Below are 14320 nucleotides of genomic sequence, written 5' to 3'. Positions count from 1 at the left end.
GAGCTAAACCTTAACACAGCTCAGATTCAAATTTTGCTATCACTTATGATGGAGTAAACTTGGAGTAACTCCACTGATTTCAATGGAGTTGCTCCAACTTTACACTGGTATCAATGAGAAAAACTCAATCCCTGTGCCCTGAAATCTCTTTGGGAGTGGGACTACATCATCACATTGTAATGTTGCAATGCACCATGCCATGCCAACACTGCTCTTAGACCTCAGAAGGGTCTTGACCATAGATCCTCAGAAACTCACCTTTAGAAATGTGAATATGTGAAGGAGCTCAGCTAACACATAAAACAGTGGTTCTCAAACTTTTGTACTGGTGACCCCTTTCACATAGCAAGCCTGAGTGCAACCCCCTTATAAATTAAAAACATTTTAAAATATATTTAACACCATTATAAATGCTGTAGGCAAAGTGGGGTTTGGGGTGGAGGCTGACAGCTCGCAACCCCTCATGTAATAACCTCACAACCCCCTGAGGGGTCCCGACCCCCAGTTTGAGAACCCCTGACATAGAATATTCCTTCAGTCTGAACAACTGTTCTTCTGTGCACCAAGAACTTAGATGAGACCATGATGACGGAATCCATTTAAAACAGAACCTGCAAGAAGGCCACAGAGCGAAGACAGAAGATTCTTTTTAATGGCCTGAGTTAGTGCAGAAAAAAGGGCGAGGGAACTTTTTCCTGTGGAGAGGAATCAAAGATCAGAAGTAAGGGGCAAAAGTAAAAACCCATCAAATTAGTGTTATGCAGAAGTAAAGAAACAGATTGATAGAGCCAGAAGAGTTCCCAGAAGTTACCTACTACAGGACAGGCCTAACAAAGAAAATAACAGAACGCCACTAGCCGTCACCTTCAGCCCCCAACTAAAACCCCTCCAACGCATTATTAAGGATCTACAACCTATCCTAAAGGATGACCCAACACTCTCACAAGTCTTGGGAGACAGGCCAGTCCTTGCCTACAGACAGCCCCGCAACCTGAAGCAAATACTCACCAACAACCACATACCACACAACAGAACCACTAACCCAGGAACTTATCCTTGCAACAAAGCCCGTTGCCAATTGTGCCCACATATCTATTCAGGGGACACCATCACAGGGCCTAATAACATCAGCCACACTATCAGAGGCTCGTTCACCTGCACATCCACCAATGTGATCTATGCCATCATGTGCCAGCAATGCCCCTCTGCCATGTACATTGGTCAAACTGGACAGTCTCTACGTAAAAGAATAAATGGACACAAATCAGATGTCAAGAATTATAACATTCATAAACCAGTCGGAGAACACTTCAATCTCTCTGGTCACACAATCACAGACATGAAGGTCGCTATCTTAAAACAAAAAAACTTCAAATCCAGACTCCAGCGAGAAACTGCTGAATTGGAATTCATTTGCAAATTGGATACTATTAATTTAGGCTTAAATAGAGACTGGGAGTGGCTAAGTCATTATGCAAGGTAGCCTGTTTCCTCTTGTTTTTTCCTACCCCCCCCCCAGATGTTCTGGTTTAACTTGGATTTAAACCTGGAGAATGGTCAGTTTAGATGAGCTATTACCAGCAGGAGAGTGAGTTTGTGTGTGTATGGGGGTGGGGGGGATGTGAGAAAACCTTGATCTATGCAGGAAATAGCCCGACTTGATTATGTAAAGAGTTGTCACTTTGGATGGGCTAGCACCAGTAGGAGAGTGAATTTGTGTGGGGGGGTGGAGGGTGAGAAAACCTGGATTTGTGCTGGAAATGGCCCACCTGTTGATCACTTTAGATAAGCTATTACCAGCAGGACAGTGGGGTGGGAGGAGGTATTGTTTCATGATTTCTGTGTGTATATAAAGTCTGCTGCAGTTTCCACGGTAAACATCTGATGAAGTGAGCTGTAGCTCACGAAAGCTCATGCTCAAATAAATTGGTTAGTCTCTAAGGTGCCACAAGTACTCCTTTTCTTTTTGCGAATACAGACTAACACGGCTGTTCCTCTGAAACCTGTTATTTTATTATGTACTCAACTTTGTGGCATATGAATGCACTACCTACATTCAAGTATCACAATGAGCAGCCACAGTTCATGTTTTTTGCAGTGGCAGTGCTGCAACCCTTAAGGTGAATTCCCTCCTGCTCCCTCTTCTCACATATTATATTGCTGTACTGCAACAAAGCAATATGCAAACATCTGCTGCAAAAGCTACTGCAGTAAAGCGCCGTTGTTAAGAGATCTCGTTCCGTCCCGTAGAAAAGACTGATCGGATCAGAGAGTGCTCCTATCTGGCTCTGCTCAGCTTTACACAGAGCGAGAGAGCGCACCTTTGCACAGCTTCCTGTGGATGGGCGCAACCTTTCCCCTACAGGTAACTAACTCTCCTAGGGGTGGGGGCCCTTCCCCCTGCAGGTCACCCTACGCGGGAGGGAGACAGGATGCTGCAGGAGGAGTCCTTCCCCCGCAGTTACACTCAGCTAGGAGGTGCCATGGAGGGAGCGCGGCCCGTTCTGGGGGCCTCAGTGCAGGTCGCTCCGCGTGGGGCGGGACCCGGGCCCATTCCTTTCTGGTCGCTCACTTTCTTAGGATACGAACGCAGGCTCCCGGGTGTCATGTGACTGAGTTTACCGTCACCTGATTAATCCGGAAGCAGCGGCCTCCATCTTTGCTGTGGGCAGAGACCCGACGCCAACACAGCAGTGCTGATGAGTGCGCGACTTTACGAAGCTCAGAGCGGAAGTGACGTGTCCTAGTCTCGCGCTGCCGTAGTCCTCCTCTCTCTTTTCTCTATGGTTTTCCCTCCCAGTCTCTTCCTCACGGCGACGGGAAATGGCCGCCGAGCTGCGATAAGGGAGCGGGGCAGCTGGGAGCGCCGCCCGCCAGGTGAGGGCAGAGGGCGGGCTCGGCTACGCAGGCGGCAGGGAGGGAACGGAGGGAACTGGGAGCCGCGAGGACCCGCCAACGCGCTGGCGGCCCCGCGCGCAGTGTCTGGCGGGTTTGTGTTTCCGCTCCGCGCGGCCAGGCCGCGGGGAGCGGCGGGGAGAAACTACGGGGGCGCCAGACCCTCCCCCCACGGGGAGCGCGCGCGCGCGCGCGCGGCCCGGGGCTGCCGCGGGCTCCTGGAGCTGCGGTGCCTTTGGCGAGGGGCCGCCCCGCCTCCAGCAGTGGGCCGGTGGCCTGCGCCAGGCCCGGCGGGAAGCGCAGGGGAGCGGGCGGCGGGGGCGTTATCGCCTGGCAAGCCCCGTGCTCCTCGCCGGCGCCTGCCGGGAGCCGTGCCCAGTTCAGCGGGAGCAGCGCTGTGAGCGGGCGGGGAAGCCGTTCAGCCCGGCCAGGCGGGCACTGCCGCGGGGGGAGGCTGCTCCGCGCTCGGCGCCTTTATCGTCCCCTTTTCCTTTTTAAAACTTGCATTTTTCTGTTTCCTCCGCTTTGTGAAAGAGCGACCCGAGCCGGGGGACCTGCGCTCTTAAGCGCGGGTGCCACAAATGCAGGGAGCGCCCAAGCTGAAAAGGGAGGTTTCAGTCATGTCCTTAGTCTTTGTTCACTCGGTGAACACTCGCCTTCCTTCTAATGGAGCAGCAGTTAGGTGCTTGTTTACTTAATGCACCAGCAGCATTTGTGAAGTCAGTACAACTCGGATAGCCGATTGGAGATTTAGAAGCAAAACTTTTAGCCCAACTCTTCCTTCTTTAAAGGAGTAGTTACTTTCTACTATAGAAAGAGCATAAAGTGGCTGTTTTTATGTTTTAAGGCAGTAGTTTTCAACTTGGGGTCTACCAGATGGCCTAAGATTTCCAAAGGATCTGCAGCTCCATTTGAAATTTTTTAGGGCTCTGCACATGAAGAAAGGTTGAAAATCACTGTTCTAAGAGGATGGTAGTGATTGCTCTGAAAAATAAACACACAGTTCAGACCACCACCAGCTCAAAATTATTGTGTGAGATTTGCTGCTTAAAATACCTACATTACCATCGGATGTAATTTATGTGCTGGCAGGATTCCTCGAAACGTTATGGTGATGACTTGTAATTGCATGTTAAATAAATATAGGCTTCTCTTTATATTTCTACTTGTGTGCAATAATGTCTGTAGTGTATTGATTGCTGGCAGAATAAAGAAATCTTGTTACTACCAACATGACATCTAGTAACTTAAATGTACAAATATTTTTAAAATATCTTCTCATTTCTCTCTAAGGAAATAATGATTCAAATCAAATAGTTCTGGAGAAAGTCAATTTTATTATTTCACTGTCTCACTTTAATTTCCATATCTCAGTATTTCTTAGATGGACATGTTTTGTCTGTACAGCATAGAGACAATCATTTTCATTTTACTCCTGGGGGAATTCTGCACAAGAAATGGAGAATTCTGCATATAATATTTAAAAATTCTACATATTTTATTTGTCAAAATGACACTATAAATACTCCACTTTCAATTATTTTGGTAATTTATTTCAGAATACCTGTCAACAAGTATATCTGAAACAATACAATTAACAAAAAAGATTTAGGAAATGTTTTTGACTAAAAGATTCCTTACTAGGCATATTAACACTAGAATACAGAAACGTATTTCGCATACCCCTCAGAAGCAGTGCAAAAGCTTGGTGGGAGTCTGGTAACGGAGGAGCCGAGGGAGAGGGAAGTAATTGCTGGGAAGGAGCCTGGGTGTGAGCCTGGAGTGTTGTTGGGTGTGGATGGGAGAAATATGGAACAGATTTTTTGGGGGGGGGCGTGGATTGTTGGGGAGCCTTCCCCATGCAGACCCAGGCTGACCCCTAGCCTCTCCCCTTCAGTCAGGCACATCTGCCCCTGTTCCTATGTGTGTCTGCATCCCTCCTCCCCCCCCATCCTCATGGGTCCCTGCACCCCTGTCCCCATGCACTGTCTCCCCCTGTCCCCATGGGTCCATGCATCCACTAAGCTCTCCCACCGTCCCCCCATTCTCATGTGGCCATGCATCCCCACTCCTTTCAGCCCCTGCTCCAGTCTGTTCCCCGCCCCAGCCCTTCTGAATCCCAGTCTGTGACCCCCCCGCTCTGTCCATCCCCCCTCACCTGGCTCTGCAGACATGTTGCTGTGAAAAAAGCAGCCTCTGCTCTCTCCCTATCAGCTGCTGACTATAAGTATAAGTAAGGGCATAGCGAGCAGATCGAGGGACGTGATCGTTCCCCTCTATTCGACATTGGTGAGGCCTCATCTGGAGTACTGTGTCCAGTTTTGGGCCCCACACTACAAGAAGGATGTGGATAAATTGGAGAGAGTCCAGCGAAGGGCAACAAAAATGATTAGGGGTCTGGAACACATGACTTATGAGGAGAGGCTGAGGGAGCTGGGATTGTTTAGCCTGCAGAAGAGAAGAATGAGGGGGGATTTGATAGCTGCTTTCAACTACCTGAAAGGGGGTTCCAAAGAGGATGGCTCTAGACTGTTCTCAATGGTAGCAGATGACAGAACGAGAAGTAATGGTCTCAAGTTGCAGTGGGGGAGGTTTAGATTGGATATTAGGAAAAACTTTTTCACTAAGAGGGTGGTGAAACACTGGAATGCGTTACCTAGGGAGGTGGTAGAATTTCCTTCCTTAGAGGTTTTTAAGGTCAGGCTTGACAAAGCCCTGGCTGGGATGATTTAACTGGGAATTGGTCCTGCTTTGAGCAAGGGGTTGGACTAGATGACCTTCTGGGGTCCCTTCCAACCCTGAGATTCTATGACTGCTATGTATCCGGGTAGCCGTGTTAGTCTGTTTCCACAAAAACAACAAGGAGTCTGGTGGCACCTTAAAGACTAACAGATCGGTTAGTCTTTAAGGTGCCACTTGACTCTTTGGCTGCTGTGGTGAGCCAGCTGCCCTCTGTTCTGGTGCCACAGCAGCCCCTGGTGGCAAAGGGCATAATTGCAGTTCCTATCTGACAAGGTATTTTCTGTGGAGAAAAAAAATCCGCGGGGACATGAATTCTGTATGTATGCAGTGGCACAGCATCCTCCAGGAGTATTAACCGTCAGATAGCTCTGAAAACGTGTGTATGCAAGAGTAATCTCACAATGTTGAAAAATCTGAAAATATACACACAGTTGCAAGTTGAGGTACAGTGGTTCTCAAACTTTTGTATTGGTGACCCCTTTTGCAACCCCCTTTATAAATTAAAAACACATTTTAAAATATTTAACACTATTATAAATGCTGGAGGCAAAGCAGAGTTTGGGGGTGGAGGCTGACAGCTCGTGACCCACATGTAATAATCTTACGACCCCCCTGAGGGGTTGTGACTCCCAGTTTTAGAATCCCTGAGGTATAATCTCTGTCCATTGAGAAAGTAGCAAATGCATCATCATCAAATCTTTTCACTTTATTGTGTCCAAAAGCAACAAATGGGTGTGTGTAATTTCATATATCATAGTGAAAACAGAACGTGTAACTCTTCTACAGGCTTGCCTGCACATGGAGTTAGTCAGTCAGAATCTGACTTTTGCAAGAAGTGTCTAACTACTTTTGGAAAACAGCTGTATCTGAATAGGTCCATGTGTAGACACTGATTTGTGTGCCTTTTTTCCAAATTATTAAATAATGTTGGGATGCAGAAGCATTTATGCATCAATCCTACTTAACGTTGAAGTCCTGTGGAAAAATTCCTATTTAGTTGAGTTGGAATAGGAGTGAGCCCTTAATTTACATATAGCTGTGAGGTACTGAGATACCTTGGTGCTGTGGGTTGTAAAAATAACTAAATTGAGATCAAGTTCATTTACTCTGAGATGCCAGATACTGACTAAAACGTGATTCTGTTTCTACAAACCCAAATCTTTGTGTAGAATTTTTCTGTGCTGGACGCTTTGTACAGATCATGGAATGCTGAATTCTGGTGCAGTGTTTTCCTAATATGCTCTTTGACATTCTGATTCCGTCTGTGTAAAAACAAAATTCTTTAGACAATGAAACATGGTAGGTAGCAGATTAATTACTGTCCATATCTTTTATGCTCCCATAAGACTATAAAAGAAAACTTTATGAGAAAATATTAGGGATTTAAATGCCTGTACATGTTTTTGGACATTTCTGCATCCATACGTATCTAATATAGCCATATATATGTCTAAAAGTTTTATTAGGTGTTGCATAGAGACCTCCTTATAAAGTTTTCATTGATGTCATTTAAAAAGAGGATTCCAGTTAGACCCTGTATACATAGCATTTTCCTCAGAGATATTTTTGAACACATATTATGTTAAACAAAATTGTGCCTCATTCACATAAAACTTTTTAGGAAACTGAATAAGCATATCATTCAAAATCATTTTTGTTTTACAGGAATTAATATTTCTGAGAGCACATTTTCAGAATTTTAAAATCACTTCATTGATTAACATCTAGAGGCCTAAGGTAAGATTAACATTTGGTTTATTTCTGTCACTTTTATATTTCTAGTCTGATCTGAACCTGGCTATTTAAAACATGTAAATTGAATGGTTTAATCCTCCAGAGACTACAGTATTTGTGAATGTATGGCTAAAATGTTTAGTTCTAAAATTTCAGTATTCAATATGTTTTGCATCTAGTAAAATGTTCTGTGTGTGTGATGTCCAGTTGAGAATATGCCTAGTCCTAGAATGTAGTTTGTAAATGTATAATCAATAATGCTAAATAGTCACAGTGAAAATTTATGAACAGATTATTTCCATTTTAAGGATGCAATCACATTCTATTATGAATTCTATTTTTAATCTCTTATTAGTCGGGCTGGAAAAATTGATTTGACTTGAAAATTGCTAGGCTTACCAGAAAACTAAGGAGATTTTTTCTGTAAACTTTGAAGAAAATTAGTAAATCTGGTCATAAAATGTACTACTATGTAACTTTCCGTGTAGCCTGTGAAAGAATTTTCAGTGAGATTTAACTATAGTATTGAAGAAAATTGGTTGCAATTAAGCAGTTTGATTAAAAAAAAAAGTAACAGCGTTAGAGTATGGCTATAAGTGCTACAGTGGCATAGCTGCTATACTGCGGCTATGCTGCTGCAGTGTAGACACTTCCTACATTGAGAAAATGTTTTTTTTAATCGATGTAGTGAAACCACCTCACCAAGAGGTAGTAGCTAAGTCAAAGGAAGTATTGTGTTGATCTAGCTGCATCTACAGTGGATGATAGGTCGTCCTAACTACATTGCACAGAGTGTGAAATTTTTCACAGCCTTGAGTGAAGTAGCTAGGTCGATGTAATTTTTAAGTGTAGACCAGGCCTATGTATGAGTAGTTTAATCATAGATGGCTGGCAGTAGCTTAGAGAGAACATATGAGACCTACATTTCATCTGGGTAAACACATTTTCCCGAAGCTCAAGTAATAGAGGACTGCCTTTTTGGAGTTAAAAGACTAACGTTCTGGCTTTTGCAAGTTTATGTTTTATCTAGTTCTATGCACAATTGTTTTGTAGCCTTGGATTTATTTCAGAATGGTAATTGGGTGTTTTTCTGCAAATTACAAAGAAAACTCATCAACCTGTGTTTAAATCACAAAGTTATCCTGAATGTAGAGCCACTTAATAGCAGTTCTTTATTTATAGTGGAACCGTGATAGCCTTATGTTCACTCGCCTTATAATTTAAAAAAAATTCTAATGTGGCATGAAAGTTTTGTTATGGATGCTTCTGAAAGCATGCAATATGTTTGAGTCCAGTTAGCTTAAAAAACACTTGATTGGAAAACTTCAAACTTACATAGTGTTACATGCCAATTTTTAAAAAAATGTTAAGAGCTTGCATTGCATAAAGTGTATACTGGGCTAAGAGAAATAGAATAGAAATGGAATACCCTGTGGATTGTGCCTACTCTCTTTAGAGCAGTTCAAGGCAGGGGGAGCTGCAGACTTGAACAAACCTAAGAAGCTCCAGAGCTCTGTAGTGCAGTGTAAGGAACTGGAAATCAGAACCCCTGTGGAGCTGCTAAACTCTACACTGACCATGTTTTTGGTTTTTCTGTTAACTAACAAGAAGCTGTGAACTTTAAAGTTGCTGGTTTTTATATATATGCACTCACACACACAGCATTAGAGTAGAAAATTAAATATTAAGGGAAGGTATGTATACATTTAAATATGCTTATAGTTCATAATCTTTTAAATATACATGTGTAAAATGTCTCAGTAAAATGTAAGAGATTGCATAAACTGAGTAAAAAGAAAAGGAGTACTTGTGGTACCTTAGAGACTAACAAATTTATTTGAGCACATGTACTTTTAGCTTATGCTTAAATAAATTTGTTAGTCTCTAAGGTGCCACAAGTACTCCTTTTCTTTTTGTGGATACAGACTAACATGGCTGCTACTCTGAAACCTGTCATAAACTGAGTGTTTTTGTGTGTATATATATATACACACACACTTATAACAGTTCACTTTTATACTGTTATGTGCTTAGGTTTCTTTAATTGGTAAAGATCCTTGTGGAGAGCGAGCAGGATGTATATGCACAGTAGCAACTTTGTTAAAGTTCACGAAGTTTTTGTCTTTTATTTTTATATATCTATATATAAATGGGTGTGTGACTGACTCCAACATCTGAAAAATATACATAGGTGCATGACAGAATATCCTTGTTTTATTGCACTTGTATTGCCAATAATAGATAAAGGTTCGCTTTAGGCTTTTACAAAAGGGTTATATAAAGTGTCAGTATCGATACATTTTATCCCTTTGCTTTAACTTATTTTAAATCATTGTTAGCACTGCTGATTTTGGACTCTGAGGCACTGAAAACCAGAAGCTCCAAACTACTTGCCAGGAGTTTCAATTCAAGTCAGCACTCAGCTGACGCTTTCTCTCAAATGAATACAGTTCAAGTTGAGTTATGTTCAAAGGAAAATGATATTGAAACAAAGTTATTCTGTTTTTAACAGAACATAAGGAAATTTGAAATGCTAAACCGGAAAGAACTAAGTTGTGTGTGGGTTTTTTTCCCTATGGCTGATGTTTTTTTAAGATTATATCTAGCCAGGATCGTTAATTTACACAGCTAATAGTCAGTTGCAAATTGTTTAGTTATACCCTAGGTATCTTTATTCAGTTAGTTGCTGTAGTCTTAAGAAACTTAAAGCCCATAACAATTTTCATATTAATTTGTAAGAAAATTTTAAAAAATGAATCTTTAAAAAATATTCTTGATTGGAGGAAATGTGATTGAGGCTATGTAGCTTTAGTCCACATGAATGAAGGGTAATACACACAGCTTAAAATTATTCTTTCTCTTAAACAGAATGCTGGGTGTTTCTTCATGTCTTTTTTTTTTAAGGGTCAGCACATATCAGGTTGTGCAGCTCTGGAGAGAGCTGTAAGTTTTGGGTGCAAAGCTTGCTTTTGTGCTTCCAGCGGTTAGTAATATTTTTTTAAAGGCACATATTGTATAGATTAAAAAAAAAAGATATTTTACTTAAACTGGCAGCTTTGGTGCAAATTCTCATCTGTGTTTGAAGCCTTAGAAGTAGCTCAGACTCATACTGTGAACTGAAGAAAGAAGGTAGTTTTTCTTTAATGCTACTTCTCCCATATAAATTATCGTTTCCATTCAGTGGTGAATAGATTTAAAAAAAAATCTTTAATCTGATTTCACACTTCTGAATTATTTTAAAGTTTTCACATGGAGAATTTTGAATTGCTCAGGATGAAGACAACTTGTTTAAAAGTGAGATGAAAGGGAAATTGTCAAAATTGCATTAAATTGGCCTACGGTTTACATTCAGTGCTTGATTGCAGGTACAAAACACCTTCCAAGCTGCTACTACATGTCACTTGTCCAAAGCTGGAAAAACATGTTGACCAGAAAACCTCCCCTTCCTTATCAAATCTTTGAGTGCTTGCTGAGGGGAGAATTCTTTTTCACCCTGGTCTCTTTCTCCTCCCGCCAAAAGCTCTTCCATCCAAATAGTTAGGACACACGAGATCTGGGGTAGTGGCTTGACAGCATCGGTAATTTAAAGAATCCAGATGGTCTAGTCAGTCTTCGATGTAATCTTTTTCATCCCCAAAGTGCTAAAGTGGTATTTACTTTTATATAGTTAGATTTTTTTTTCTAGTCAAAAATATTTTATTCTCTTTCTATTAAGAGCCTGATTCACGATATAACAGTAAGATTCACTAATCAGGGCTACATGAAATCTAAATGTTTTCCCTTTCACTTTTTTTCACTGTTCTTCCTTTTGATTAGAAGCAATCCACTGAAGAAAATGGGTCGATCTAATTCTAGATCTCATTCTTCAAGATCAAAGTCCAGATCTCAGTCCACTTCTAGGTCAAGGTCCAGATCACATTCTAGAAAAAAGAGATACAGGTAAATTGATGGTACTTTAATTTATAGTTCTTTGGGCTAATTTGATTTAATGTTGTGGTGTTTAGTTGCTCTTTTCTTTAATATCTCCTCCACTTACATGTGGTCTTCAACAAAAGTGAATTTGGGACCTTAGTTCATCTTATTTGAGTTCAGCTTAGTTTTAATTCATCTTAGATGAACTAGATGTTAGTATTGTTGCTTTAATCATTTAGTGCCTCACTTAGTTTACCCTTGAACTTCTTCAAGGTGTACAACAAGATTGTAATTATGCTTCCTGACTTTTTTTTTTCTTTACGTGGTATTTCATTTGTGTGGTCCTGTTCCTGATGGCTTGTCACTCTTACATATAGCTTTTCAAATCACAAGTAACTTGTAGTACTGACTTAATTTGCAGCATCAAACTGCTGGTCTTTTTATTTGATAGTTTATTCATAACATAGTCAATAAAGATGAATTATAGAGTTAATTTCTCATGTACTTTTAGTGTATTACCAACAAATTGCATTTGACATCGGGTTTTAGTATATTTATTTATCTTAAAGGATTTTTGAATTGTCATGTACTAACTTTTTCTTTTAATTTTAGTTCTAGGTCTCGGTCTAGGACCTATTCACGATCTCGCAGTAGGGATCGTGTTTATTCTAGAGATTATCGCAGAGATTACAGAAATAATAGAGGAATGAGACGCCCCTATGGTTACAGAGGAAGAGGTAGAGGGTATTATCAAGGAGGAGGTGGTAGATATCATCGTGGAGGTTACAGACCCGTCTGGAATCGAAGACACTCCCGAAGCCCTAGGCGGGGTCGTTCACGTTCCAGAAGTCCAAAGCGAAGGTCTGTGTCTTCCCAGAGGTCCAGGAGCAGATCTCGTCGATCTTACAGATCTTCCAGGTCTCCAAGGTCCTCTTCATCTCGTTCTTCATCCCCATACAGCAAATCTCCTGTCTCTTCCAAAAGACGTGGGTCTCTGGAAAAGCAGGCTAAGAAAACTGAGGGAGCTCCTTTGCAAGATAGCCCTTTAAAAAGTAAATCACAGGATGAACAGAAAGATACATTTGAACATGACCCATCTGAGTCCCTTGACGACTTTAACAAATCATCAGCAGCTTCTGGTGACATTTGGCCTGGCCTTTCAGCATATGATAACAGTCCAAGGTCACCCCATAGTCCTTCTATTGCCTCCCCACCCAGTCAGAGTTCATCTTGCTCTGATGCCCCCTTGCTCAGCACAGTCCACTCAGCTAAAAACACACCTCAACATTCACATTCCATTCAACATAGCCCTGAGAGGTCTGGCTCTGGTTCCCTTGGAAATGGTTCCAGTCGCTACAGTCCTTCTCAGAACAGCCCATTGCATCACATCCCTTCAAGGAGAAGCCCTGGAAAGACAATCCCTTCACAGAGTGCTCCACGTGAGGAGGCTCGAATGCGCTCATTTTATCCCGAAGTTGGGGAACAGGAAACTGCAAAGGGTGGAAAGTTTCTAAAAAGGTAAGAACTATACCTGTAAAAGTTTTGTTGAATCCTAAAATGTCCCTGTTTATTCTGTTGAACTTCATTTATTGAACCTATAAGCCTCCTGAACTGCCGCATGGAACAGCCTTGACTACTTACTAATTTCAGTGTAGTTATGCTTAAGCTTAACACATGAAGAGCTTTCCTTTTTATTATACTTTAAATTCTTGGTTTAGCTGTATCCTTGTGGAACAGTTAGTTGTCCCTTTCCTTTACAGTGTATTTTTATATGTTCTGTTCACTAGTAGTATCTATAATGGCTTCATAAGAAAACATTAAATGGGAAGGGTGTAGTATATACCAGGTGTCTTCTGATTTTTATTTGCTAAAAAGAAAATTCTGTTCAGACTGACCTTTCATATCTCATAGAATGAAACTGTCCATTCCGCCCCCTCCCAGAAAATGGTTTTAAGTCTGTGTATGAGTTATGAGGAGTCCAGATCTTGGACTGGTTGGTTGAACTGAACTATGTCTACATGGAGGAAGGACTACATTAAAACAGAATGTATTTACATATTTTCCAGCTGACATCAGATGTTTAGGCATATATTTATAAAGTTGACACTTGAGATTTTTTTGATTATCAAATGTTCAATTTCAGAGTTAGAACTCTGAATAAAAATAAAGCTGTAGAAATCTTACTGAAAATGGACTGTTAACTTTTTGTCTGATTTCTTATAAAAATGGATTGAAAAATGAAGCAATCTGGCTTCTGTCCATGCTGTTTATGGAACTGAAATTAAATTGTTCCATCACTGAATTGCTATTCATAAATGTACTTATAAAGGCACCAGGATTCAGATTTTCCCATAAGTAAATACATTGCTGCCAGTGAGTATATTGGAAACTACTAGCATGAAAATACTGTATTGAGATAGTGCGAGCTGAATGAAATAAACATTAATTTTTAAATGCATTCAGCAATGTTAAAGGAGTTAGGCTAGGTCTACACTTAAACTGCTACAGTGGCACAGCTGCAGTGCTGCACTGTAGACACTCTATTTATGCCAAAGGGAGGGGTTCTCCCATTAGCGAAGATAATCCACCTCCCTGAGGCTATATCTACACTGAAGATGCTACAACAGCAGCACTGCAGTTGTACCATTGTAGCATTTTCAGTATGGTCACTACTTATGCTGCCAGGAGGGGTTCTCCTCTCAGTGTAGGTAATCCATCTCCCCGAGAGGGAGGTGGTAGGTGGATGGAAGAATTATTTTGTTGACCTTGCACTGTCAACATCAGGGGTTAGGTCAACCTAGCTACGTCTCTTGGGTTGTGGATTTTTCACGCCCCTGAGAGATGTAGCTATGGTAGTGTAAATTCCCAGCGTAGACCAAGGATTGAAAAGCCAGTTTACATAGTTGTTCACAGTATTCCTGAAGTCTTAAGCCTTCTCTGCACTACAAAGTTTTGTTGGCAAAAGTTATGCCGCTGTAATTAAACCACTGTTGCATGTCCACACTAGCTCCTTGTGTCGGCAGAGTGCATCCACACT

The 14320-nt window shown here is 41.5% G+C and overlaps 1 protein-coding gene across 10 annotated transcripts in view; it reads left to right on the top strand.

The window, feature by feature from the left end:
* Positions 1 to 2262: 2262 nt before the first annotated feature.
* Positions 2263 to 14320, top strand: part of BCLAF1 (BCL2 associated transcription factor 1) — a 34655-nt gene continuing 22597 nt past the window's right edge. For 5 of the 10 annotated variants that reach the window (XR_012158058.1, XR_012158059.1, XR_012158057.1 and 2 more), the window contains exons 1-4: positions 2771 to 2877; positions 7303 to 7374; positions 11188 to 11310; positions 11896 to 12801. Coding sequence is in view for 7 of the 10 variants with exons in the window: in XM_073337406.1 (XP_073193507.1) it covers positions 11207 to 11310; positions 11896 to 12801 (1010 nt within the window). In the remaining 3 variants the exon portion in view is untranslated. Of the gene's footprint in view, positions 2366 to 2766; positions 2878 to 7302; positions 7375 to 11187; positions 11311 to 11895; positions 12802 to 14320 lie in introns of those variants that run through there. The other 5 variants (XM_073337408.1, XM_073337407.1, XM_073337403.1 and 2 more) reach the window with 4 other exon arrangements.

The sequence above is a fragment of the Lepidochelys kempii genome, chromosome 3 (assembly GCF_965140265.1).
Source record: "Lepidochelys kempii isolate rLepKem1 chromosome 3, rLepKem1.hap2, whole genome shotgun sequence".
NCBI classification, from domain to species: Eukaryota; Metazoa; Chordata; order Testudines; family Cheloniidae; genus Lepidochelys; species Lepidochelys kempii.
Note: the sequence above shows the minus strand (reverse complement) of the source record. Positions and strands in the feature narration are given on the sequence as shown.